Raw genomic sequence first — 27,988 nt, forward strand, 5'->3', positions numbered from 1 at the left:
CACATGAACCACTCAGACCAGACTCCTACCCCTAACACTCTTCACATGAACCACCCAGACCACACTCCTACCCCTAACACTCTCCACATGAACCATCCAGACCACACTCCTACCCCTAACACTCTCCACATGAACCACCCAGACCACACTTCTACCCCTAACACTCTCCACATGAACCATCCAGACCACACTCCTACCCCTATCACTAACCCCCAAGCTTAACCACGCCAGACCTTAGTCCCACCCCAACTCTCTAACCACACTCAGTAATCCCATAAAACTACCCCTATCCCTAACAAACTGGCAAAGCCATTCCCTAGAAAGAGCCATACTCCTAACTGGGGCGGTTCACCGTTAACCGGCGAACCGGTAACCGTTTTCAGAATCGGTTTACCAGTTCCGACCAACGGCAGGGGCGAGCGTACAAACCGCGTGGCGGCCGAAGTCACCGCGGAGTGCGTGTGCCGTCGGCTCTCATTACGAGGTCACGGTGCAGCGCTGCAATTCCTGGCTCGTGTTGCTGCTGGCATTAGAGCTTCCGCTAGTGGGCGCTCGAGAGAGGGCATTTGAACTCTTCCACACTGACCAGGCGTGTTGGACAAGGTGGGAGCACCTCCACTTTACCCCACCACTGGGGGACCTGCTCACTGTAGTGAACCCATTCACCCTGCCGCTGCCGGGAGATGGAATCGAACCGTCGACCTCTGGATTGCAAGTCCCGTGCGCCTGCTGACCGCTGCACCACAGCGGCGGTTCCCTTCGTTTGTCCGTTTTAAACGTAACCACGTTTATTGCTATAGATTTTTGTATTTGTGCGGTAAAAAAACAGAAACCATCTTTTTTCTGCCTTATTTTACTCTTACAGGTAATACGAACCAATCGCTTTTGACAACCCTACTTCTAACCGTCGGCCCGACTTGACCTTTAACCCGGACTTCCCTGACCCCCTTTGTTCACGTCCGGCTACAGCAGTTCGCCCAGATCCGCCAGCGTGGTGGTTTCGCTGCTAACCGCGCAAGGTGACACGTTCCTCGTTCCCGTGACTCGTTTTCAGATGGCTACGCATTCTCGCAGGAGGAGAACGGGGTCCTCTCTCAGACGGAGGTGGTCCGGGCGTACGACACAACCAGGCAGCAGGGCGACGGCCACGAGAGCCCAGTCATTGTCTAGGGTGCTGGCGCTGTTCAAAACAACACCCGGAGCATCTCCGTCACCGCTGCTCCTACTATTCCTTTTGTTTATTTTGTAATTATTTAAGATCTGCACGAAATATGCGCCGCGTACATTGTTGTTGTTGTTGTAAAATCTCAGCCGTCCCAAACGTCCGAGCGACAAACGCGTTATCAAACTGTCTTCTTGCATGCGAATGTAAAACACAAACCCCGTAGACAAGATGACAACAGCAAAAGAGAACACAGCCTTACGGGGAAAACTGAGCCAGAAACCAAAAGTTTTTGTGTTTTCATTTGGCAGGCAAACTGTTGAGCTCTGCTACCCAGCATGATGTGCACTATGAGTTGCATCCGCGACTCTCTTGATATCACTACGCTATAAGACTCTTCATAGCGGTGCGCTACGTGACTCTTGATATTGCTACCTGACTCTTGATATCGCTACGCTACGTGACTCTTGATAGCGCTACGTGACTCTTGATAGCGCTACGCTACGTGACTCTTGATAGCGCTACGCTACTCTACTCTTGACAGCGCTACGTGACTCTTGATATCGCTACGTGACTCTTGATATCGCTACGTGACTCTTGATATTGCTACGTGACTCTTGATATCGCTACGCTACGTGACTCTTGATAGCGCTACGTGACTCTTGATAGCGCTACGTGACTCTTGATATTGCTACGTGACTCTTGATAGTGCTACGTGACTCTTGATAGCGCTACGCTACGCTACTCTTAATATCGCTACGTGACTCTTGATAGCGCTACGTGACTCTTGACAGCGCTACGTGACTCTACTCTTGATAGCGCTACGTGACTCTTGAGAGCGCTACGCTACTCTTGATAGCGCTACGTGACTCTTGATAGCGCTACGCTACTCTTAATATCGCTACGTGACTCTTGATAGCGCTACGCTATGTGACTCTTGATAGCACTATGCTACTCTTGACAGTGCTACGCTGCTCTTGATAGCGCTACGTGACTCTGATATAACTACGCTACATGACTCTTGACAGCGCTACATGACTCTTGACAGCGCTACGCTACGTGACTCTTGATATCGCTACGCTACGTGACTCTTGATAGCACTACGCTACTCTTGACAGCGCTACGCTGCTCTTGATAGCGCTACGTGACTCTTGATATCGCTACGCTACGTGACTCTTGACAGCGCTACGTGACTCTTGATAGCGCTACGTGACTATTGATATTGCTACGTGACTCTTGACAGCGCTACGCTACGTGACTCTTGACAGCGCTACGTGACTCTTGACAGCGCTACGCTACGTGACTCTTGACAGCGCTGCATGACTCTTGACAGCGCTACGCTACTCTTGATATCGCTACGTGACTCTGGACAGCGCTACGCTACTCTTGACAGCGCTACGCTACGCTACTCTTGATATCGCTACCTGGCTCTTGATAGCGCTACGCTACTCTTGATAGCGCTACGCTACTCTTGATAGCGCTACGCTACTCTTGATAGCGCTACGCTACTCTTGATAGCGCTACGCTACTCTTTACAGCACTACGTGACTCTTGATATCGCTACGCTACGTGACTCTTGATATCGCTACCTGACTCTTGATAGCGCTACGCTACTCTTGATAGCGCTAGGCTACTGTTGACAGCGCTATGCTACTCTTGATAGCGCTACGCTACTCTTGACAGCGCTACGCTACGTGACTCTTGATATCGCTACGCTACTCTTGATATCGCTACGTGACTCTTGATAGCGCTACGCTACTCTTGACAGCGCTACGTGACTCTTGATAGCGCTACGCTACTCTTGATAGCGCTACGCTACTCTTTACAGCACTACGTGACTCTTGATATCGCTACGCTACGTGACTCTTGATATCGCTACCTGACTCTTGATAGCGCTACGCTACTCTTGATAGCGCTACGCTACTCTTGACAGCGCTATGCTACTCTTGATAGCGCTACGCTACTCTTGACAGCGCTACGCTACGTGACTCTTGATATCGCTACGCTACTCTTGATATCGCTACGTGACTCTTGATAGCGCTACGCTACTCTTGACAGCGCTACGTGACTCTTGATAGCGCTACGCTACTCTTGACAGCGCTACGTGACTCTTGATAGCGCTACGCGACTCTTGATAGCGCTACGTGACTCTTGACAGCACTACGTAACTCTTCATAGCGCTACGCTACTCTTGATATCGCTACGTGACTCTTGATATCCCTACGTGACTCTTGATATCGCTACGTGACTCTTGATATCGCTACTTGACTCTTGATAGCGCTACGTGACTCTTGATAGCGCTACGTGACTCTTGATATCGCTACGTGACTCTTGATATTGCTACGTGACTCTTGATATCACTACGCTACTCTTGACAGCGCTACGTGACTCTTGATAGCGCTACATGACTCTTGATAGCGCTACGTGACTCTTGATATCGCTACGTGACTCTTGATAGCGCTACGTGACTCTTGATAGCGCTACGTGACTCTTGATATCGCTACGTGACTCTTGATATTGCTACGTGACTCTTGATATCGCTACGTGACTCTTGATAGCGCTACGTGACTCTTGATATCGCTACGTGACTCTTGATAGCGCTACGCTACTCTTGACAGCGCTACGTGACTCTTCATATCGCTACGTGACTCTTGATATTGCTACGTGACTCTTGATATCACTACGCTACTCTTGACAGCGCTACGCTACTCTTGATAGCGCTACGTGACTCTTGATAGCGCTACGCTACTCTTGATAGCGCTACGTGACTCTTGATTGCGCTACGTGACTCTTGATAGCGCTACGTGACTCTTGATAGCGCTACGCTACTCTTGATAGCGCTACGTGACTCTTGATATCGCTACGTGACTCTTGATATCGATACGTGACTCTTGATAGCGCTATGTGTCTCTTGATAGCGCTACATGACTCTTGATAGCGCTACGTCACTCTTGATATCGCTACGTGACTCTTGATAGCGCTACGTGACTCTTGATAGCGCTACGCTACTCTTGACAGCGCTACGTGACTCTTGATAGCGCTACGCTACTCTTGACAGCGCTACGTGACTCTTGATAGCGCTACGTTTCTCTTAATATCGCTACGTGACTCTTGAGAGCGCTACGCTACTCTTGATAGCACTACGCTACGTGACTCTTGACAGCGCTACGTGACTCTTGATATCGCTACGCTACTCTTGATAGCGCTACGCTACGTGACTCTTGACAGCGCTACGTGGCTCCTGATAGCGCTACGCTACTCTTGATAGCGCTACGCGACTCTTGATATCGCTACCTGACTCTTGATAGCGCTACGCTACTCTTGATAGCGCTACGCTACTCTTGACAGCGCTGTGTGACTCTTGATATCACTACGCTACGTGACTCTTGATATCGCTACGTGACTCTTGATATCGCTACGTGACTCTTGATAGCACTATGCTACTCTTGATAGCGCTATGCTACGCGACTCTTGATAGCGCTACGTGACTCTTGATAGCGCTACGCTACATGACTCTTGATAGCTCTACGCTACGTGACTCTTGATATCGCTACGTGACTCTTGATAGCACTACGCTACGTGACTCTTGATAGCACTACGCTACTCTTGACAGTGCTACGCTACATGACTCTTGATATTGCTACGTGACTCTTGATAGCGCTACGCTACATGACTCTTGATAGCGCTATGCTACGTGACTCTTGATATCGCTACGTGACTCTTGACAGCGCTACGCTACTCTTGACAGCGCTACGTGACTCTTGATATCGCTACGCTACTCTTGACAGCGCTATGCTACTCTTGACAGCGCTACGTGACTCTTGATATCGCTACGCTACTCTTGACAGCGCTACGCTACTCTTGATAGCGCTACGCTACGTGACTCTTGATAGCGCTACGCTACGTGACTCTTGATATCGCTACGTGACTCTTGATAGCGCTACGCTACGCTACCCTTGATAGCGCAACGCTACTCTTGATAGCGGTATGATACGCTACTCTTGATAGCGCTACGCTATGCTACTCTTGACAGCGCTACGCTACACTACTCTTGACAGTGCTATGCTACGTGACTCTTGATAGCGCTACACTACGCTACTCTTGATAGCGCTACGCTACTCTTGATAGCGCTACACCACGCTACTCTTGATAGCGCTATGCTACTCTTGATAGCGCTACGCTACTCTTGACAGCGAGCTTCATCGCGACGTTGACTGTTAGGGTTTTGTCTCAGCCAGACGTCCTGTCGTAGGGTCGCCGCGACACCACGTCACCATGGCGATGTCGCGTCACCATGACGATGTCCCATCGCCACGGCGATGTCGCGTCAACACGGCGATGTCGCGTCACCATGGCGATGTCGCGTCACCACGGCGATGTCGCGTCACCACGGCGATGTCGCGTCACCATGGCGATGTCCCATCGCCACGGCGATGTCGCGTCACCATGGCGATGTGCCATCGCCACGGCGATGTCGCGTCACCACGGCGATGTCGCGTCACCACGGCGATGTCGCGTCACCACGGCGATGTCGCGTCGCCACGGCGATGTCGCGTCGCCACGGCGATGGCGCGTCGCCACGGCGATGGCGCGTCACCATGGCGATGTGCCATCGCCACGGCGATGTCGCGTCACCACGGCGATGTCGCGTCACTACGGCGATGTCGCGTCACCATGGCGATATCGCGTCACTACGGCAATATCGCATCACTATGGTGATACTGCTTTACTATTACGATACTGTTTTACTATAGCGGTATCGTGTAACTGGCGATACCGTGTCACGACAGCAATACCGTGTTACTACGGCGATACTACAGCAATAGCGTGTTACCATGGCATCACTACGGTACACACTGTACGATATGACCACCGCAACGATCGCACCATCCCGTTTGCAAAGCGTCATCATCATCGCCGTCATTACCGTTGCTCGTTAATTTTTTGGCAAAAACGTTTCATTTCCCGACAAAACATTTCCGAATTAACAACTCTTAAAAGTTCACAACAATCGAAAAGTAGCGACTGTCCATTAAATTGGCGCTTTGTGAAACGTTTTTGGGGGTAATCGACGGCACAGCGATGATAATGATGATATTATTACGCCCTAATATTCCGGCAGCACGTTACCATGAAAGCGTCATCATCGTCAGACAAGTTGAGTGAACTGCAATTTACTTTTCAGGTTACCTTCGGTCATACTTGAAAGTTCTTCAGAGCACAAAACCCGTGACGATGATTACGAGCAAAGCAGTAGCAAAGCCTAGAGGAAGCGGTATCGCCACGGCGATCGTGGCGCTCCACGCAGCATCCATCGCAGCGACCCTGACCCCCGGCGCATCTCTCTGTGTCTCTGATCCTCCACGGGCCCCTTCCACGTCCCCAGCAGACCCCAGGGCTTTGCAAGCCCTGGGACCGGACGTTGTTTACAATCTCTGGGGAGGTTTCTTTGCCGCGCTTCCCGGGTCTCTGGACGGTTGGAATCGTCGGCGTCTCTGGGTGCCGATGCTCCCCGGCCTCCTCGCGGGTTGGTGTCGCTCGTTTGCTTTCTGTACGATTTCTGTGCACAATTCTACCGCGTCTCCTGAATGAGCCTTCTTTATAATGTTTGGGAATTTTCTCAGGAATTCCGATCTCGGTTGCAATTTTATTTGGAATTCTCTAAATATTCCGACATAGGGATGGTCATAGCACGACTCATTAACTCTCTTATCACTCCTCCTCTCTCAGATATGGGACCATCGCTTTCACGGTATCCAATCAACCGCAGAAAGGACCATTTGATATCAGTGGGGTATCTATGAATGGCACACTCTGTAATTGGGGATTTTCTTTTTTGTTGTTTCATCACGGACCCCATGGGGTAACTCACCGCGCCTGCGCACCGTGGGGTAACAGGCACCGTGGGGTAATGGCCGTTACCCCTCGGTGAGCGTTACCCCGTGGGACGCGAGGCGTCCGGCCCCAGCATGAGCCGTGGCTGCACCTGAAGAGTCTGCGATGTGGCGCCGCCACACTGCCGCGCAGTCCTCGGAGCCGTCGTCGGTCTCCCTGGGTCGTGGTCACGAGGCGCCCACGGCACTCGCACGCCCTGCTGTGGAGGGCGTGCGAGCGCCGTGGGCGCAACGTCTGACGTTTTGCTCTGTGTGCCGGGAGCTTCTTGTAGAATCCATCGACCCCCACCTCGCCCCTCTCAGGGTGACATCGCATGATCATGAGAAGTGGTCAATGTTTCGGGGAGGCCTCCTGCGAGCAGTCGTGTGACCGCACGGCACTCACAGTTTTAAGTTAACTAAATTTAAAACTAAACTTAATTTTTACCAGGGTAGGCCCACTGAGATGTGTAGCTCTTTTTCAGAAGGGATCTGGCCGGAAATGATAGCTCAGCGAAGTGACTTATCATGTGGAAATTAATAGCAGCCAAATAATCTAAACACATGTTTCTAAATGTGGGGGGAAGCAGCAGGAGGAGTATTGGGGGTGCGAACGATTGCTTGGGTTTAGAATTGGATCAAACGCAATTCTTTAGTTCAAAAGTGTCACCGGGGAATTCGTTAAAGATTAGCGAGGGAGACAAATGCCCCCTTCAAGGGGGGCTCTCCAGAGCTCCCTGTGGTGGAGCAGGGCTGAGAGCGGGACATGACAGGGCTGAGAGCGGGACATGACAGGGCTGTGAGCGGCTGCCCCTTTTACATTTTACTAATTGATTCGGTCGCCTATTTTGGAAGAAATTAGCTGCAAGTTGTGCGATTCACACCACGTATTTACCTGAGCGCCCTAATGAGAACTGTGCTCATCTGTGGCTCATTTATCTTTTCATCCACTGAAGCATAAAGGCATTCTTACAAACATAAAGGACTTATCGATCACATTGTCCGTTCTACAAAGCTACCTGCGTATTGATATCCTCGTCAAAATAGGAAGATCTTAAAGAGGAAACCACATTTCTTTTCAGAGCCTCACAATATCCGTTCGCTTGCTGAGATGGAATGTGGAGGGGCATTAAAAATCAGCCGGGCGCCGGGACGCGACGGATCGCCTGGAATTTTTGAGTTGGTGCGAACCTGCCTAAGGGTTACCAAGAAAACCAAGGCGTGTGTTTCGTGGAGCTTGCTTTGTATTTGTATCAAAGAAAAAAACCTGAAGAGTAATTCACTTTTTCTCACCATTGTAAAATAATTTAACGAGCAGAGCAGTAAAATTACCGAGTAAGCATGCAAGGTGGTGCCCACGCCTGTGGTTGGACCGAAGTTGGCAAAAAGTGTTCCGTGTTCACTGGGTAGTGGCGGTGAGAGCTAGGGTGGAAAGCTGAGAAGGCAAAATCTGTGAAACCACAAAGGGCGCGTCGGAGGGGGAACAGGCGGTGCGCAGGCCGGACGCTTGGGGACATCGAATTCTTAATTTTATTTTATTTTGTCATTCCGTGCCAGCCGTGACCAAACGATGTGGCAGCACCAGGCTGCTACTACTGCGATTATAAATTGCACATCGACGTACGGCTCCTTGAGTGGCCGGTCGGTCATCAGTTCGGTTCGCGATCTCGGGAGTGGGCGGTCGGATTCCAATTGGCCCCGGCGTTTGACCCCGTCAGGTTACACCTTTGGACAAAATGAACGAATTTGGATCAAAGATCTGCTCACAAGCCGCCACCTTTAAACAATCTTCTTGTGTGCGGTCACTCCGGAGACAGCCTCAAAGTACGCAGCAGAGGCAACCCTGGATCCGTCGATTGACGGTCGTCCCCACGCACACGACACGTACGTGGCGTCATGCATGCCGAGGTCGAGTTCCTTTTATGCAACTGATATGCTCTTGCTCGTTTACTTTTGAAGCTAACGGCAAGAAATACGAGTGAACACATGAGCGGGCACAACCACTGCACACCGGTGGGTGCTCGGTAGGGTAGACACGCAACGTGGTCTCGCGTCGAATGGTGACCCCAAGTCACGACAGTTCATCGGGTCGTGTACAGTGTGAATTCTGATGTGTGTTGATGTACAGTACATAGAAGCGAGCCAGTAGAATGTCTGTGCGTGTGGACGCACGTGGATCGATTGCGGGATGACTGCAAGAACGGCGTGCCGATGGTGGACTCTGGTTATAGCTTGCCGATGGTAACTCTGGTTCTATCCTGTCTATGGTGACTGGTTCTATCCTGTCGATGGTGACTCTGGTTCTATCCTGGCGATGGTCACTCTGGTTCTATCCTGTCGATGGTGACTCTGGTTCTATCCTGTCGATGGTCACTCTGGTTCTATCTTGCCGATGGTGACTCTGGTTCTATCCTGTCGATGGTGACTCTGGTTCTATCCTGTCGATGGTCACTCTGGTTCTATCTTGCCGATGGTGACTCTGGTTCTATCCTGTCGATGGTGACTGGTTCTATCTTGCCGATGGTGGACTCTGGTTATATCTTGCCGATGGTAACTCTGGTTCTATCTTGTCGATGGTGACTGGTTCTATCCTGTCGATGGTGACTCTGGTTCTATCCTGGCGATGGTCACTCTGGTTCTATCCTGTCGATGGTGACTCTGGTTCTATCCTGTCGATGGTCACTCTGGTTCTATCTTGCCGATGGTGATTCTGGTTCTATCCTGTCGATGGTGACTCTGGTTTTATCCTGTCGATGGTCACTCTGGTTCTATCTTGCCAATGGTGACTCTGGTTCTATCCTGTCGATGGTGACTCTGGTTCTATCCTGTCGATGGTGACTCGGGTTCTATCCTGGCGATGGTGACTGGTTCTATCTTGCCGATGGTGACTCTGGTTCTATCCTGTGGATGGTGACTCTGGTTCTATCCTGGCGATGGTGACTGGTTCTATCCTGTCGATGGTGACTCGGGTTCTATCCTGGCGATGGTGACTGGTTCTATCTTGCCGATGGTGACTCTGGTTCTATCCTGTCGATGGTGACTCTGGTTCTATCCTGTCGATGGTGACTCGGGTTCTATCCTGGCGATGGTGACTGGTTCTATCCTGGCGATGGTCACTCTGGTTCTATCTTGCCGATGGTGACTCTGGTTCTATCCTGTCAATGGTGGCTGGTTCTATCCTGTCGATGGTGACTGGTTCTATCTTGCCGATGGTGACTCTGGTTCTATCCTGTCGATGGTAACTCTGGTTATATCTTGTCGATGGTGACTGGTTCTATCCTGGCGATGGTGACTGGTTCTATCCTGGCGATGGTGACTCTGGTTCTATCCTGTGGGCCTTTTCCCACGATGACGGCGGTGATGCGTTCGGGTTGACTGCAGCGCATTTCGTTGGAACTTGGGAACAGACAACGCTCGCGTCAGGAGGAAGCGGATCACTTGAAATGACATTTCAATCGGGCATCACGGCCCTACTGTGAGTTTTCAGCTCTGTCCTCGGGGTTATAAACCTCGGCTCAAATTGGCACAGCGTGGCTGTGCGATAAAGGACCTTGGAGCGTGTATACAAAGTAAGTTCATCGTAACATTAAAAACTATCAAGTAATCATATTAACCGTTACAGTCGCGTGGAAAAGTAGGCCAAAAACACCCCCTCAGTGGGGCCCTCGAGAGCCCCCTCGAGCGGAGGTTCCGTGCGCCCGCAGTGGCCGTGAGCAAGCGGTTGCAGGGCTGCACCTTCCTCCGCCACAGTGGAGGCTAAGCGAGGGTTTCGCGGCCGATGATTTAGCTCGTAGCACTGCCGGCCTCGCTCACGCGAAATCTCATGAAATGTGTAAAACGTTCAAGCGGGAGGCCCACCGCGGTGCCACAGCGGGGCCCCCAGTCGGAGCGCCGCTTGCGGCCCCGTGGGCCCGGGCGGCCGTGGTGAGCGGGTCACGCCGCTGTCGCGCCGTCGGAACGTGCGGATCTCGGTTAGGAATGGACCATGAGAACTTGTGAATCGCATCTAAGGTGGCATCTCATTTAATTTTGTATTTATTTATTGCGTTTTAAGTGAACGTTTTTTTACAGGGAAATTGCAAATACTCACGTTTGCGGTATGAAAGTTGTGGCAATTAAAACGTTTAAGACATTATGCACACGTGCTGTCTTGTGTGGACTTCTTTATCAGATATCACTTAGCCTCGATTACGCCTCAAGTAGATGGGGTGGGAAGAACGATGCCAGGTGGAGTGTGAAGGAAGTCCATCGCGCACTCGCAGGGCTTCACGACGCGGACGGCTGCTGCACCACGAGGCACCGGCGTCTCCAGACAGCGGCTGGGGTCGCGGTGTGGAGGCGTTGAAGGCGAACTCCGTGGCGACCGCCACCGCTTGCTGGCTCACCGCTCGCTGGCTCTCTCGCCGCTCGCTGGCTCTCTCACCGCTCTCTGGCTCGCACACCGCCCTCTCACCGCTCACCGCTCGCTGGCTCTCTCACTGCTCGCTCACCGCTCGCTGGCTCGCTCACCGCTGTCGTTGAACGGAGGCCGCGGGGGATCGAGGAGGGCGACTTCATCAACGACGCTGCGGAAACCCCAAATCGAATGTTTGTCCGTTTGAATTTACAGCACAACGCCGCGTGTCTGACCGTCGCACATCCGTCCCGTCAATCGACCGCCCCGTACTCAGTGCAGACATTGGCCAGGCCACGGGCGTCGCCTCGGCTTTTCGACGGATGTCGCACAATCCGCCCGTACGAACCCCAGAGAGTCGCGCAGGCGTCGTCCTGAGTTGTGCGGTGACGACTTTGGCACCGATCGGTGGAGCAGCGGAGAACCGTCCCGAAGGGCTTGCCCCGAGTCTCGCCACAGAACTACTCTGTGCAGCTTGGAAGAGTAGGCCAAAGACCCGAGTGACTCTCCAGAGTTCCCTGTCGTGCAGGCGCTTCTGCTAGCAGTAGTGAGCGCAAGCTATTGCAGGGATGCACTTTTACGTGGCTAAATATGTTGGTTAGTAAATACATGAAATAAGTTAATCCATCTGTTGTCAAAGCTGAAAGGTCACAGTGTCTCGCTTAACTGTAATTAATATTAATGAATCGGAAGTGGAAATCCCACACTGCCATGGTGGTAGTGTATTCCCCAAAGCACGCAATCACTGTTGACCTGTCATAAAGTGGAATTTGTTGCATGGGGCCTGGTGGGACGATGGGCTAAGGCGACCCTTAAGTGGAATTCTCAACGCAGCGACCGTGAATCCAGCACGCTCGGAACATTGTCAACAGATCAACATTGTCGGTGACAATGTTCTTTAAACAATAAAAAAAATCGACAGCGTGGTTCAAATCATTCCCCAACGTTTGCTCACAGGCACGGGGAGTTGTTTCTCATGCCAGTATTCGTGGACATTTCCTTCACGCGGTCTCCTTCCACAGCACAACGCAACCCCCAGCCGTGCACAGGCGCCTGAGTGGCCAACGCAGCACGGGAGTAGAAGGTGGTGGTGGCGTCTCGCTACTTGAGCCGAGTTTCAAGGCACGCATCTTCACTCCGTCATCCGCTTGGATCGGTGCCCAACCATTCGGAAGACCAAACATCATGAATCTTACTTTCAACGAGAGCCTGGGGGTTTGTTTTTTTGTGTGTGTGTCACGGGCAATTTTCCCCATACTTGAGGCCCAGAGCTGTTGGGGGAGTTGGCTCGCCGCTCTTGAGTCATACAGCCTCAAGATCCTCGTTCACGGGCTCAACCTGACCACTCCACACACCTGGGGTTCAGGTGGCGCGCCTGCGTGCAGTGAGTAGGCGCGGTTCTCCCGGTACGTTTAGCAGGGTACGTGGCAGTCAGGCGAGCGAATGAGATGAGTGGGAGGAGGTCACGGCGTGGATTTTTGGCTGCGTGGTTTGGTTGGGTGGGTTAAGTTAATCTGTGGGTGAGCAGTGGGTTGTTGGGTGAGTGGGTGGGTGAGTTGGTGGGTGTGCGGGTGGGTGGTTTGGTGGATGGGTGTTTTGGTGGGTGGTTGGGTGTGCGGGTGAGTGGGAGGTTTGGTGGATGGTTGGGTGTGCGGGTGGGTGGGTGGGAGGTTTGGTGAGCGTGTGGGTTGATTGATAGGGTCCCCTGGTTATTTCCACAGCTGTTTAACATGCGGACCATAACTCCCATCCCATTGACGTCATAGCGCTACCCCAGACTGCGCTGTCCACGGGACGTCTTGCCGCCACACATCATGAGGGTTGTCTGGAAACATGTTTTGCATTCTCAGGTTATTAAACAAATGTTTACAGCTCTTAGCTCAATCCACTGCTGGATGAAGGCCTCCCCACTCCGTGCGGGTCACAGCGGTTGTTTGACCAAACTTCACCGCGCTGGTGAAAGAGGCGGGGCCAACCGTGGGCCGTGGCCAGGGATCGAACCCAGGTCACTTGGGTTCACAGTGCAGTGGACCACAAAGACAAAGATCCCCCGTGTAGCCTTGCACAGACTCGGGGCAAGCGCTGTTAGCGAGTACTACTAAAGGGCGGCACGACACACAAAGAGGTGGGCGGCCCCACGAATCAGCACCACGCCCGACCGCCTTTGTCTCACCAGTGCCGATGTTTACACCGCACCAGGTACTCATTTAAGGCTGAGTCGGGGTGAGAGTGGGGGAGTCGGGGTGAGAGTGGGGGAGTCGGGGTGAGTGTGGGGGGAGTCGGGGTGAGAGTGGGGGGAGTCGGGGTGAGAGTGGGGGGAGTCGGGGTGAGAGTGGGGGGAGTCTGAGTGAGTGTGGGGGGAGTCGGAGTGAGTGTGGGGGGAGTCGGGGTGAGAGTGGGGGGAGTCGGGGTGAGTGTGGGGGGAGTCGGGGTGAGTGTGGGGGGAGTCGGGGTGAGAGTGGGGGGAGTCGGAGTGAGTGTGGGGGGAGTCGGGGTGAGAGTGGGGGGAGTCGGGGTGAGTGTGGGGGGAGTCGGGGTGAGGGTGGGGGGAGTCGGAGTGAGTGTGGGGGGAGTCAGGGTGAGAGTGGGGGGAGTCGGGGTGAGTGTGGGGGGAGTCGGGGTGAGTGTGGGGGGAGTCGGGGTGAGAGTGGGGGGAGTCGGGGTGAGAGTGGGGGGAGTCGGGGTGAGTGTGGGGGGAGTCAGGGTGAGAGTGGGGGGAGTCGGGGTGAGAGTGGGGGGAGTCGGGGTGAGAGTGGGGGGAGTCGGGGTGAGTGTGGGGGGAGTCGGGGTGAGAGTGGGGGGAGTCGGGGTGAGAGTGGGGGGAGTCGGGGTGAGTGTGGGGGGAGTCGGGGTGAGTGTGGGGGGAGTCGGGGTGAGAGTGGGGGGAGTCGGGGTGAGAGTGGGGGGAGTCGGAGTGAGTGTGGGGGGAGTCGGGGTGAGAGTGGGGGGAGTCGGGGGGAGTGTGGGGGGAGTCGGGGTGAGTGTGGGGGGAGTCGGGGTGAGTGTGGGGGGAGTCGGGGTGAGAGTGGGGGGAGTCGAGGTGAGAGTGGGGGGAGTCGGAGTGAGTGTGTGGGGAGTCGGGGTGAGGGTGGGGGGAGTCGGGGTGAGTGTGGGGGGAGTCGGAGTGAGAGTGGGGGGAGTCGGGGTGAGAGTGGGGGGAGTCGGGGTGAGTGTGGGGGGAGTCGGGGGTGAGAGTTGGGGGAGTCGGGGGTGAGAGTTGGGGGAGTCGGGGGGAGAGTGGGGGGAGTCGGGGTGAGAGTGGGGGGAGTCGGGGTGAGAGTGAGGGGAGTCGGGGTGAGAGTGGGGGGAGTCGGGGTGAGTGTGGGGGGAGTCGGGGGTGAGAGTTGGGGGAGTCGGGGGGAGAGTGGGGGGAGTCGGGGTGAGAGTGGGGGGAGTCGGGGTGAGAGTGAGGGGAGTCTGAGTGAGTGTGGGGGGAGTCGGAGTGAGTGTGGGGGGAGTCGGGGTGAGAGTGGGGGGAGTCGGGGTGAGAGTGGGGGGAGTCGGGGTGAGTGTGGGGGGAGTCGGGGTGAGAGTGGGGGAGTCGGAGTGAGTGTGGGGGGAGTCGGGGTGAGAGTGGGGGGAGTCGGGGTGAGTGTGGGGGGAGTCGGGGTGAGTGTGGGGGGAGTCGGAGTGAGTGTGGGGGGAGTCAGGGTGAGTGTGGGGGGAGTCGGGGTGAGAGTGGGGGGAGTCGGGGTGAGTGTGGGGGGAGTCAGGGTGAGAGTGGGGGGAGTCGGGGTGAGAGTGGGGGGAGTCGGGGTGAGAGTGGGGGGAGTCGGGGTGAGAGTGGGGGTAGTCGGGGTGAGAGTGGGGGGAGTCGGAGTGAGTGTGGGGGGAGTCGGGGTGAGAGTGGGGGGAGTCGGGGTGAGTGTGGGGGGAGTCGGGGTGAGTGTGGGGGGAGTCAGGGTGAGAGTGGGGGGAGTCGGGGTGAGAGTGGGGGGAGTCGGAGTGAGTGTGGGGGGAGTCGGGGTGAGAGTGGGGGGAGTCGGGGTGAGTGTGGGGGGAGTCGGGGTGAGTGTGGGGGGAGTCGGGGTGAGAGTGGGGGGAGTCGGGGTGAGAGTGGGGGGAGTCGGAGTGAGTGTGGGGGGAGTCGGGGTGAGAGTGGGGGGAGTCGGGGTGAGAGTGGGGGGAGTCGGGGTGAGTGTGGGGGGAGTCGGGGGTGAGAGTTGGGGGAGTCGGGGTGAGAGTGGGGGGAGTCGGGGTGAGAGTGGGGGGAGTCGGGGTGAGTGTGGGGGGAGTCGGGGGTGAGAGTTGGGGGAGTCGGGGTGAGAGTGGGGGGAGTCGGGGTGAGAGTGGGGTGAGAGTGGGGGGAGAGTTGGGGAGCTGCTTTACTTCTCTGACTAGCGGTGAGCGGCTCCCCGCCCCCTGCTCCTCCCCCGCCCTCCCCCTGGCGAGTGACTCTCGTCCCGGCTCATCGCCAGTCCGGGCAGCGGCCCTTGGCTCCCCCCCCTCCTCCTCTCCCCACTCGGGAGCAGGGAGAAGACGCGCAGACAGCAGCAGCAGTAGCCGCTGTGGCGAGCCACGGAGAGAGGCGCTCCCTCGCTCGCTCCCTCGCTTTGTCAGCCGCGGGTCCACTCGCAGGTAACACGCACGTCATGCGCCATGGTGCGGATTGTATCTGTGTGTGTCTGTGTGTGTGTGTCTTACCGCAGCCTTCGCTCGGAGGTTCGGAGAGCCGTGAGGCGCTGCAAGGATGGGTGGTGGTTGCGGGTTGCTGAGGAGATGGAGTCTGCCTCAGTGGGCCGCGATCACAAATCTCTATTTAACTCCATCAAAAAAGTAACCTGCAGCGCCACACCTATTACCATCATTAGGGAAAAAACGATGATCAAATCTCCGATCCCCAGGAACAGGTTTGCAGATTTGCTGAGCATTTCTGTGAGGTCCTGCGGGAGGGAAAATCCCTCCGCCAGGAAAACATCGTGGCACAAAGTGAGGATGACCCTGCTGAGGCTGCAGTGCCTCAAATATTGGAAGAGGTCACCCCCTGTGAGTGGCTGGCTGAGGTGCCATCTGTTGAGGAAGTACTGAAGGCGATCCGGGGTCTGAGACCAGGAAAGGCAGCGGGCAGAGATGATCTCCCAAGCGAAATGCTGAGGGAGGGTGGCGTTTGTGCACAGACTGCCCTATATGACATTATAACAACAGTCTGGACCACTGGACGGGTTCCGCAGGATTGGAAGGATGCCCTGGTGGTCCCCCTCTTTAAGAAGGGGGACCGCACAGACTGTAACAACTACAGGGGCATCTCACTCCTCAGTGTGCCGGGAAAGGTCCTGGCAAGGATTATTCAACATCGCCTTACATGGCACGCTGAGGAGCCCCAATGCGGTTTCAGGAAAGGGTGGTCCTGCACAGATGCCATATTTTCTGTCCGTCTGCGACAGCAGAGGTGTAGGGAATTCCAACAAGACCTACATCTCTGCTTTATTGACCTGGTCAAGGCCTATGATACCATCAGTAGGCCTGGGCTCTGGGTTGTTCTTCGTGCTTTTGGAGTCCCTGACCCTCTGCTCACGATCATTAAGGACCTTCATGATGGTGAGCAGGCCCAGGTAAAACTACGTGGCCGGGAGTCAGAGCCATTCCCTGTACACCTTGGGGTGCGATAGGGATGTCCTCTAGCTCCCACATTATTTAACATCTATTTTGAGCACGTAGTTCGTGCAGCCTTCAATAGCTGTACCGGGGGAATCTCCATTTGGTACAGATATAATGGGAGGTTGATCGATGCCTGGGTGCGGTCAAGGGATGGCTCCCTATTGCTCAACCACGTTATGTATGCCAATGATTTGGTAATAGCTGCTCATTCAGAGGAGGAGTTGGAGACGTTGCTGCTGAGACTGGAGCGTGCCACTAAGAGATGGGGCCTCACCATCAGCCCCACCAAAACTAAGCACCTGCCTGGGTATTTTGTACCATCAGACCCTGGGCAGGGTGCTTATGACCGGCTCCAGTTTAACAGCAGAGGTCTCACTCCGAATCAGTCGAGTGGCAATATATTTTCATCGGTTGCGTAACGCTGTGTGGAAGCTACCTGGTCTGTCGCTCCGCACTAAGCATCAGGTCTTCTCGGCCACGGTCATTCCCTCCCATCTCTACGCTTGCGAAACGTGGACCCCCTTAATGGAGCATCTTCGCCAGTTGGAAACATTTAGGCTGGCCTGCCTACGATCCATCCTGGGTTTAACCAGGCTGGATTGTGTGAGCTCACAAATCCTTGAAAGATCTGGGCAAGGTCCCATCGGTGAGCTCTTCCGGCAGGTAAGGCTGCGTTGGCTGGGTCATGTAGCCCGCATGCCCAGCCACCGCATGCCGAAACAGCTTTTGTTCGGCCGGATCGAGGGGGCTAAACGGGCACGGCACGGGCTAGAGAAGAGATGGAGTGATGTGGTACAGGAGGACGTGGTGCTGAGTGGACTTGCCGATGACTGGTACCAGCGGTGTCAAGATCGGCCTCTGTAGAGGAGGCTCATGAAGGACGCTATTGGGCAGTTGGAGGCAGTCGCCCTCCAACAACAACGGAGGGCGGAGGAGCGATGCTCACAACAACGAGCGGAGCGCCGGGTGGCTAAAGCACAGCAGGTTGGCACAGTAGGGGGCACAGGTGATGCATCAGCCAGTCATCTCAGTCAGTCGACCCGTGGCACCTGGGTCTGCCCCGTGACCTCCTGCCCGCGGGCGTTCGACATTTCACGTGGCCTCAAGGTGCACATGGCCTGGCACAAGCGTCGTGGTGACGTCACCGCCACTTAGTTGCAAATGGCGGTTGTTGTTGTCTGTGTGTCTGTGTGTGTGTCTTTGTGTGTGTCTGTGTGTGTCTGTGTGTCTGTCTATGTGTCTGTGTATATTTTTAATCTTTTTCTGTCTGTCTATCTGTGTGTCTGTGTCTATGTCCGCATTGTGTACTGGGGAGCGCTGGCGCAGTGATTAGCGAGATGCGCGACGAACCCGAGCTCGATTCCCACTCCACTGATGATCATATCAGCCGGTCCTGGGCGTCCCCTAGGTCGACTCAGCCTCAAATGAATACCTGGTGCGGTGTGCAAACGTCGCCACTGGGGAGACAAAGGCGGCCGGGTGTGGTGCTGGCCACCCACCCCCTCGTGTACCGTGCCGGCCTTCAGCGGTGCTGCTCGCTAACAGCACGTGCCCCGACAGTCTGTTAGTGCTACACGGGGGACCTTTGTCTTTGTGCAGCACGTGTGCCGAGCTATCGAAGGCTGTGCTCGCTCTGGGTTCGCACAGGCCTCGCTGAGCACACTGTGTTCAATCTGTCTAATGTGTGTGTATGTCTGTGTTCAATCTGTCTAATGTGTGTGTATGTCTGTGTTCAATCTGTCTAATATGTGTGTATGTCTGTGTTCAATCTGTCTAATGTGTGTGTATGTCTGTGTTCAATCTGTCTAATATGTGTGTATGTCTGTGTTCAATCTGTCTAATATGTGTGTATGTCTGTGTTCAATCTTTCTAATATGTGTGTGTGTCTGTGTTTAATCTGCCTAATATGTGTGTATGTCTGTGTTTAATCTAATATGTGTGTATGTCTGTATTCAATCTGTCTAATATGTGTGTGTATGTCTGTGTTCAATCTGTCTAATATGTGTGTGTATGTCTGTGTTCAATCTGTCTAATGTGTGTGTATGTCTGTGTTCAATCTGTCTAATATGTGTGTATGTCTGTGTTCAATCTGTCTAATATGTGTGTATGTCTATGTTCAATCTGTCTAATATGTGTGTGTGTCTGTATTCAATCTGTCTAATATGTGTGTATGTCTGTGTTCAATCTGTCTAATATGTGTGTATGTCTGTATTCAATCTGTCTAATGTGTGTATGTCTGTGTTCAATCTGTCTAATGTGTGTGTATGTCTGTGTTCAATCTGTCTAATATGTGTGTATGTCTATGTTCAATCTGTCTAATATGTGTGTGTGTCTGTATTCAATCTGTCTAATATGTGTGTATGTCTGTGTTCAATCTGTCTAATATGTGTGTATGTCTGTATTCAATCTGTCTAATGTGTGTATGTCTGTGTTCAATCTGTCTAATGTGTGTGTATGTCTGTGTTCAATCTGTCTAATGTGTGTGTATGTCTGTGTTCAATCTGTCTAATATGTGTGTGTATGTCTGTGTTCAATCTGTCTAATGTGTGTGTATGTCTGTGTTCAATCTGTCTAATGTGTGTGTATGTCTGTGTTCAATCTGTCTAATGTGTGTGTATGTCTGTGTTCAATTTGTCTAATATGTGTGTATGTCTGTGTTCAATCTGTCTAATGTGTGTGTATGTCTGTGTTCAATCTGTCTAATATGTGTGTATGTCTTTGTTCAATCTGTCTAATATGTGTGTATGTCTATGTTCAATCTGTCTAATATGTGTGTGTGTCTGTATTCAATCTGTCTAATATGTGTGTATGTCTGTGTTCAATCTGTCTAATATGTGTGCATGTCTGTGTTCAATCTGTCTAATATGTGTGTATGTCTGTGTTCAATCTGTCTAATATGTGTGTATGTCTGCGTTCAATCTGTCTAATGTGTGTGTGTATGTCTGTGTTAAATCTGTCTATTGTGTGTGTATGTCTGTGTTCAGTCTGTCTAATATGTGTGTGTATGTCTGTGTTCAATCTGTCTAATATGTGTGTATGTCTGCGTTCAATATGTCTAATATGTGTGTATGTCTGTGTTTAATCTGCCTAATATGTGTGTATATCTGTGTTCAATCTGTCTAATGTGTGTGTATGTCTGCGTTCAATCTGTCTAATATGTGTGTATGTCTGTGTTCAATCTGTCTAATATGTGTGTATGTCTATGTTCAATCTGTCTAATATGTGTGTGTATGTCTGTGTTCAATCTGTCTATTGTGTGTGCATGTCTGTGTTCAATCTGTCTAATATGTGTGTGTATGTCTGTGTTCCATCTGTCTAATATGTGTGCATGTCTGTGTTCAATCTGTCTAATATGTGTGTGTATGTCTGTGTTCCATCTGTCTAATATGTGTGTATGTCTGTGTTCAATCTGCCTAATATGTGTGTATGTCTGTGTTCAATCTGTCTAATGTGTGTGTATGTCTGCGTTCAATCTGTCTAATATGTGTGTATGTCTGTGTTCAATCTGTCGAATATGTGTGTATGTCTATGTTCAATCTGTCTAATATGTGTGTGTATGTCTGTGTTCAATCTGTCTAATGTGTGTGTATGTCTGTGTTCAATCTGTCTAATGTGTGTGTATGTCTGTGTTCAATCTGTCTAATATGTGTGTATGTCTGTGTTCAATCTGTCTAATGTGTGTGTATGTCTGTGTTCAATTTGTCTAATGTGTGTGTATGTCTGTGTTCAATCTGTCTAATGTGTGTGTATGTCTGTGTTCAATATGTCTAATGTGTGTGTATGTCTGTGTTTAATCTGCCTAATATGTGTATGTCTGTGTTCAATCTGTCTAATGTGTGTGTATGTCTGTGTTCAATCTGTCTAATATGTGTGTATGTCTGTGTTCAATCTGTCTAATATGTGTGTGCGTCTGTGTTTAATCTGCCTAATATGTGTGTATGTCTGTGTTTAATCTAATATGTGTGTATGTCTGTATTCAATCTGTCTAATATGTGTGTATGTCTGTGTTTAATCTGTCTAATATGTGTGTATGTCTGTGTGAATGATGTCTATGTATGTTCAATCTGTCTGTTACGTGTCTATGTATTTGTGTTTATGTATGTTCAATCTGTCTGTTGTGTGTCTATGTATGTCCATGTATTCTACGTGTGCATGGCATATTGAATGCGTGTTATTTTAGTCTAGGTTTTCTGTCGCCGACCATTTAAATTCGCCATGAATACTATTTACATAGACTTACCTACTAAAATCACCCATGAATGTCCTTAATGGTCGTGACGTCACTCCACATCGACCACACCCCCCCGCCCTCATTAATATTCATGAGTAGGTGACGTCCTCCAATGGACCCCCCCCCCCCACCATTATTATTACCTACTATAATGGTCCAAGAATGTCTCTGTGCATCGCTTGTGACGTCACTCCACGTCGACCAGCCCCCCTCATCAATATTCATGAGCAGGTGACGTCCTATTCTTGGGTCTTTCGGTAAAGTCACGTGGGTAGAAAGGAGGACGATTGCTTGTGTGGCGATCGAAATGTCGTGATTTATTATTTATTTTTCTAGCTACGTGACTTTACCGAAACAACCAAACAGTATGGATTCATGCAGTCAATAAAGCTTAAAATCAAGATTTAACGTAGGTTAAAAGAAAATAACAAAAAACTAAGACGTTTTGACCGCAACACAAGCAATCGTCATCAGGAGAGAAAAAGAGAGCGGGAAAGCTGCTGAGGCAGTCTGTTTTAAAGGTTTGAAATGGGTGTAGCCCAAGAGTCATAAACGAAGTGGGCGGGGCCAGTGATGTTAAAGTGAGAAATTTGCATGTCAATGTACGGTCGGAGAGCTACCTCCATGACGTCGAAGGCGCGGAGGTGGCCATTGTATTGTGAGAGATCAGCATGTCCTCGATGGTCCCCTCTTTATCTCGAGCTAACCGGACAATTCATTCCACGCCGCATCATACTGCATTTACTACCTTCATTTATTTCTTTGCCATGTCAAACAAAAGCAAGGTCAACTTTACGCTTGCAAATTAATGCTAAAATAAACATTTATCTGCTGTTTGCCACCATTGCCTCCTACTCAAATTGTTTGCTACTCCGGCGAGCTCCAGCACACCACAAGTCCCAGAGCACTGCACCTCAAGCTATTCAATTTGTTTAGGCCCAAAGGACATTTTATAACGCAAATTGCCCATTCTTTATGGAGACATTTCTCGGTGATTTTCCAGATATTTTGATCGATTTCCAATTTATTTCAAATACAGCGATCGAAAGCAGAAGATAATAAAGTATCAGAGCAGTGAATTTGAACAAATTGAAGGTCACTTATATATAGTGTGCTGCAGTGACACGAAGTGAGATGTTTTATGACTTCGTTTTGTGCCAGATTCACTGCCATTAAATTTGCACAAGATACAATTATACCCTGCTCAATTTGTTCATCAATATTACAGCTTCCGTCCTAGGACGGGCAAAGATACTAGTTGGGAATATGCAAGCTTAGAATAAGCAATGTTATGTTTAAGTCTATGTAACGTGCACGTGTGCGTGTGAAAAAAAATCGCCACTGGGGAGACAAAGGCGGCTTGGCGTGGTGCTGACCTCCCACCCCCTCGTGTGCCGTGCCGGCCTTAATAGGCGCTGTTCACTAACATCACTTGCCCCAACAGTCTGTTGAGGCTACACGGGGGACCTTTGCGTATGTGTCCGTGATTCTGTGCGGTGAGCGCTATCGCTTGCACTATAAACCAAAGTGGCCCGAGTTAAATTACCGGTATGAGACGAACATCAATGACAGTGTCCTGAACCTCACCTAGGTCAACTCATCCTTAAATTTGTACTGTGCTCGGGAGACTCATTGGGCACTCTCTAACAGCACCGACCTTAGCACGCAAATTAAATATGTACTAATGATACATTGTCGCTGTGAAGGGCACACACACACGGGGTTTGTTGAGTGTGGTGATAATTATGCACCACCTCCTCCAACGTAGCAGCACCCACTGGTTTGCCTCGATCGGTGCTTGCTGGCAGATGTTGCCCCAGCTGACTGTAACGCTAAATGAGCGGTGCTGGATCTGTATTCTTGGGAGTTTTACGATCGAGGCAAGTGCTGTTAGCGAGCACCTATTAAGGCTGGTACGCGAAGGGGTGGATGGCCAATACCACGCCCGGCGGCCTTCGTCTGCCCAGTGATGATGATGGTTAGACAGCAGATCTGGGTCCAGGAGCTGCCGCGTGTTCGCGAGTCTCCTGTCGATTCCAAACGTGTTGTACGGCATGTACACTAAAAACTGGGAATGGCTTTATAAGTTATATAATCTGCTGTGGATGTAGATGCAGCTGGTTCTTCGTGTTTTTCAGATGTAGATGCCACTGGTTCTTCACATTCTTCAGATGTAGATGCCACTGGTCCTTCACATTCGTCAGATGTAGATGCCACTGGTCCTTCACATTCTTCAGATGTAGATGCCACTGGTCCTTCACATTCTGCAAATGTAGATTACACCACTACCATCTATTACGCAGCGGTTGAACTTATGACTCTCGGTCCGAACAGGCAACTGGACATGCGAACGGATTTGTTTGTATCTCTGAAAGTTTGTAAGTCGAATGTTCATGAGTAGAGGAGTCCCTGGACTCAGCATACACAGCAAGCATCACCCCCTCAAGGTACACGTCATGCTCGGGGCCACTCTTACACGTGACGAGACTCATCCTGGTTACACTACATCGACTTGAACTTGAGATCTCAGATTCTAAGCAGGGCTGAGCCTGGAGTTTTCTTGGATGGGCAACACCGCCAATGCACAAACCGGTTGCTATGGGGCCATGTGTCCACGTGCTGACTTACCGTTGGCCATGGACTCATTCACCACCCCCATCTCATTCACCTCCCACCATTTCGCTGGGACATGGTTGAGCGGTAGGAGCGTGCAAGTTGTCGGTTCGAGCCCATAGGCCGCCCTAGTTAAGAGTAGATGTGGTTATTTTTTAATATTATTCACAGCGGATGTAAAAAACAAATACAAAATTATCCGATTATATTGTTCGTAAATAGAGGAGTGGGCCGTGTGTGCCGATATCGCGGGATATATTTGAAAAAGAAAAAAAACTGCTCGCAAATTACTAGAAAACCTTGCCCAACGCAGCTCCGTTGGGCCGTGTTCCAGCTCTACGCGGTTTACCGAGTGAACTCTGTTTTACTGGAGCATGGGGGGTAATGTGTTGGCTTTACACGGTTTACCTAGTGAGCTGTTTTACTGGAGCATGGGGGGTAATGTGTTGGCTATACACGGTTTACCTAGTGAGCTCTGTTTTACTAGAGCATGGGGGGTGATGTGTTGGCTATACACGGTTTGCCTAGTGAGCTCTGTTTTACTGGAGCATGGGGGTGGGTAATGTGTTGGCTATACATGGTTTATGTAGTGAGCTCTGTTTTACAGGAGCATGGGGGTAATGTGTTGGCTATACACAGTTTACCTAGTGAGCTCTGTTTTACCGCAGCATGGGGGGTAATGTGTTGGCTATACACGGTTTACCTCGTGAACTCTGTTTTACTGGAGCATGGGGAGTGATGTGTTGGCTATACACGGTTTACCTAGTGAGCTCTGTTTTACTGGAGCATGGGGGGTGATGTGTTGGCTATACACGGTTTACCTAGTGAGCTCTGTTTTACTGGAGCATGGGGGTAATGTGTTGGCTATACACGGTTTACCTAGTGAGCTCTGTTTTACTGGAGCATGGGGGGTAATGTGTTGGCTATACACGGTTTACCTAGTGAGCTCTGTTTTACTGCAGCATGGGGGGTAATGTGTTGGCTATACACGGTTTACCTAAATTTTGATTTAAAGCTTTCGTGACTGCAGTAATTCATATTCTTAGCTCTTTCGGTAAAGTCACGTTGAAGGGAAACAATAAAATATATATAAAACAATAAAAATTCTCACAACGTTTCAACCATAACACAAACGGTCATCATCAGGTGTGAAACGCAACGGCAAGAAACATTTGAAAGAAGTGGCGGTCCGCATTTATTTACTTATTTAAAAAACGGTGTATTTATTTATTTTAAAAAAACCGTTTGCACCACGAGCAGCGATTTCGCAGTTTATTTAGAAGGACGAGTCCATCTATGTTCTGAAAAGAGGAGGGGGGAGACGAAAAATTAATGTATGCTGTCTGAAAGCCACCGTAAGCGTGAACAATCAATTAAGACCTGAAATGGTTTATCAAATCCTTCCAATGATTGCTAAGCCAGAATCCATCTTCTCGGTTGAAATTGTCTCTGTGCTTGTATATGTGGATAGCCTCATGAACGAATCTCTCATGGTAGCCAGATGGCTTACAAAGAACCTCTGTCTTGGAGAAGTCAATGTCATGTGAGCCTACTGAATTATAACAATGATCTGCCAGGGCCGAGGTGTTGGTCCTACCGTGTTTAAGGTCTGCTTTGTGTTCACGAATGCGGTCCGAGACATGGCGTTTGGTTTCTCCAATGTAACTACTACCACAGAGGCAACTTAGTTTGTAGACACCAGGGTACTATATGTCCGGAATCACATCTTTTACAGATGGAACCAGATCACCGATTTTATGTAATGTGTTGAAACGGACCTGGATCTTGTGTTTATTCAAGATTTTGGAGATCTTTTTTGTGATCCCCGCAATGTAGGGTAAAGTGATGGTTTTGAAAGGCTCCTCAAGAGGGTCCTTCTTCATGGTTTGAGTGATAGCTTTGCGGATTGTATAGTCGGAGTAACCATTAGCCTTAAGAGCTTGGTGTACGTGCTTGAGTTCACTGCCTATGTGTTCCTGGTCGGATATGCATTGGGCTCTATGTTACAGAGTCTTGATGAGAGAATTATTCTGTGATGAATGGTGGTGGGAATCCGGTTTCAGATAAGCATCCGTATGGGTAGCTTTCCTGTAGACAGGGTGGCTCATTGAACCATCAGGTCTCTTTTTTATTAGGACATCCAAAAAAGGTAGCTTGCCATCTTTTTCAACTTCCATGGTAAATCTGATGGCTGGGTGTATGGAATTGATGTGGTCGAAGAATTGGTCTAGAGCAGGCCGGCCATGTGGCCAGATGACAAAAGTGTCATCCACGTACCTCTTCCATAAGGTTGGACGCAGAGTGGCAGTCTGGATGGCGTCAGTCTCAAATTTCTCCATGAAAATGTTAGCTATAACCGGAGATAGGGGGGGAGCCCATTGGGGTGCCCTCAATTTGTTTGTAGAAAGTTCCTTTCCAAGTGAAGTATATATTGGTTAAGCAGTGTCTCACCAGGGGGGGGGGGGGGGGGTACCTCAGTGTTTAGTCCTTGATGAACCAAGTCTTCAATGATTGCGATGGTGTCAGGTACAGGAACTTTGGTGAATAAGGAAACTACATCAAAACTGACAAGCAGGTCGTCTGGGGACAGGGAAATGCCCTTGATTGTCGATAACAGGTGAGTAGAATTTTGTACCGCAGAGGTGTTTTTTCCAGTGAAAGGACGCAGGATTTCAGACAAAAAACGAGCCAGTTTGTAGGTGGGGGAGTTGATAGTAGAGACGATGGGACGAAGGGGTGTATCTACTTTATGTATTTTTGGTAAGCCGTATAATCTTGGTTGCCTGGCAGACATCTGGCTACCATGAGCGATTCGTTCTTGAGGCTATCCACATATACAAGCACAGAGACAATTTCAACCGAGAAGATGGATTCTGGCTTAGCAATCATTGGAAGGATTTGATAAACCATTTCAGGTCTTAATTGATTGTTCACGCTTACGATGGCTTTCAGACAGCATACATTAATTTTTCGTCTCCCCCCTCCTCTTTTCAGAACATAGATGGACTCGTCCTTCTAAATAAACTGCCAAATCGTTGCTCGTGGTGCAAATGTTTTTTTTAAATAAATAAAAACACCGTTTTACAAATAAATAAATGCGAACCGCCACTTCTTTCAAATGTTTCTTGCCGTTGCTTTTCACACCTGATGATGACCGTTTGTGTTATGGTCGAAACGTTGTGAGAATTTTGATTGTTTTATATATATTTTATTATTTTATTGTTTCCCTTCAATGTGACTTTACCGAAAGAGCTAAGAATATGAATTACTGCAGTCACGAAAGCTTTAAATCAAAATTTAGGTAAACCGTGTATAGCCAACACATTACCCCCCATGCTGCAGTAAAACAGAGCTCACTAGGTAAACCGTGTATAGCCAACACATTACCCCCCATGCTGCAGTAAAACAGAGCTCACTAGGTAAACCGTGCATAGCCAACACATTACCCCCCATGCTCCAGTAAAACAGAGCTCACTAGGTAAACCGTGTATAGCCAACACATTACCCCCCATGCTCCAGTAAAACAGAGCTCACTAAGTAAACCGTGTATAGCCAACACATTACCCCCATGCTCCAGTAAAACAGAGTTCACTAGGTAAACCGTGTATAGCCAACACATTACCCGATGTGTTGGCTATACACGGTTTACCTAGTGAGCTCTGTTTTACTGGAGTATGGGGGTAATGTTTTGGCTATACATGGTTTACCTAGTGAGCTCTGTTTTACTGGAGCATGGGGAGGTAATGTGTTGGCTATACACGGTTTACCTAGTGAGCTCTGTTTTACTGCAGCATGGGGGGGGGGGGGGGGCGATGTGTTGGCCATACACGGTTTACCTAGTGAACTCTGTTTTACTGGAGCATGGGGGGCAATGTGTTGGGTATACACGGTTTATCTAGTGAGCTCTGTTTTACTGGAGCATGGGGGTAATATGTTGGCTATACACGGTTCACCTAGTGCGCTGTTTTACTGGAGCATGGGGGGAAATGTGTTGGCTATACACGATTACCTAGTCAGCTCTGTTTTATTGGAGCATGGGGTGGTAATGTGTTGGCTATACACGGTTTACCTAGTGAGCTCTGTTTTATTGGAGCATGGGGGTAATGTGTTGGCTCTAC

The 27,988-nt window shown here is 50.7% G+C and overlaps 2 protein-coding genes across 4 annotated transcripts in view; both read left to right on the plus strand.

The window, feature by feature from the left end:
- Positions 1–11,174, plus strand: part of LOC116955769 (phospholipid-transporting ATPase IA-like) — a 139,629-nt gene extending 128,455 nt beyond the window's left edge. For all 3 annotated transcript variants that reach the window (XM_032977084.2, XM_076053573.1, XM_076053574.1), the window contains exon 37: positions 1,055–11,174. In XM_032977084.2, coding sequence (XP_032832975.1) covers positions 1,055–1,170 — 116 coding nt within the window. In that variant the 3' untranslated portion in view covers positions 1,171–11,174. The remainder of the gene's footprint in view (positions 1–1,054) is intronic.
- A 4,632-nt stretch (positions 11,175–15,806) lies between these two features.
- The window catches only part of LOC116955772 (uncharacterized), a 52,628-nt gene continuing 40,446 nt past the window's right edge, over positions 15,807–27,988 (plus strand). Inside the window, exon 1 of the mRNA XM_032977093.2 lies at positions 15,807–16,006. The gene's annotated coding sequence lies outside the window, so the exon portion shown is untranslated. The remainder of the gene's footprint in view (positions 16,007–27,988) is intronic.

Source organism: Petromyzon marinus, chromosome 61 (assembly GCF_048934315.1).
Source record: "Petromyzon marinus isolate PM22_M1 ecotype Great Lakes invasive population chromosome 61, UKy_Petmar_22M1.pri1.0, whole genome shotgun sequence".
NCBI classification, from domain to species: domain Eukaryota; kingdom Metazoa; phylum Chordata; class Hyperoartia; order Petromyzontiformes; family Petromyzontidae; genus Petromyzon; species Petromyzon marinus.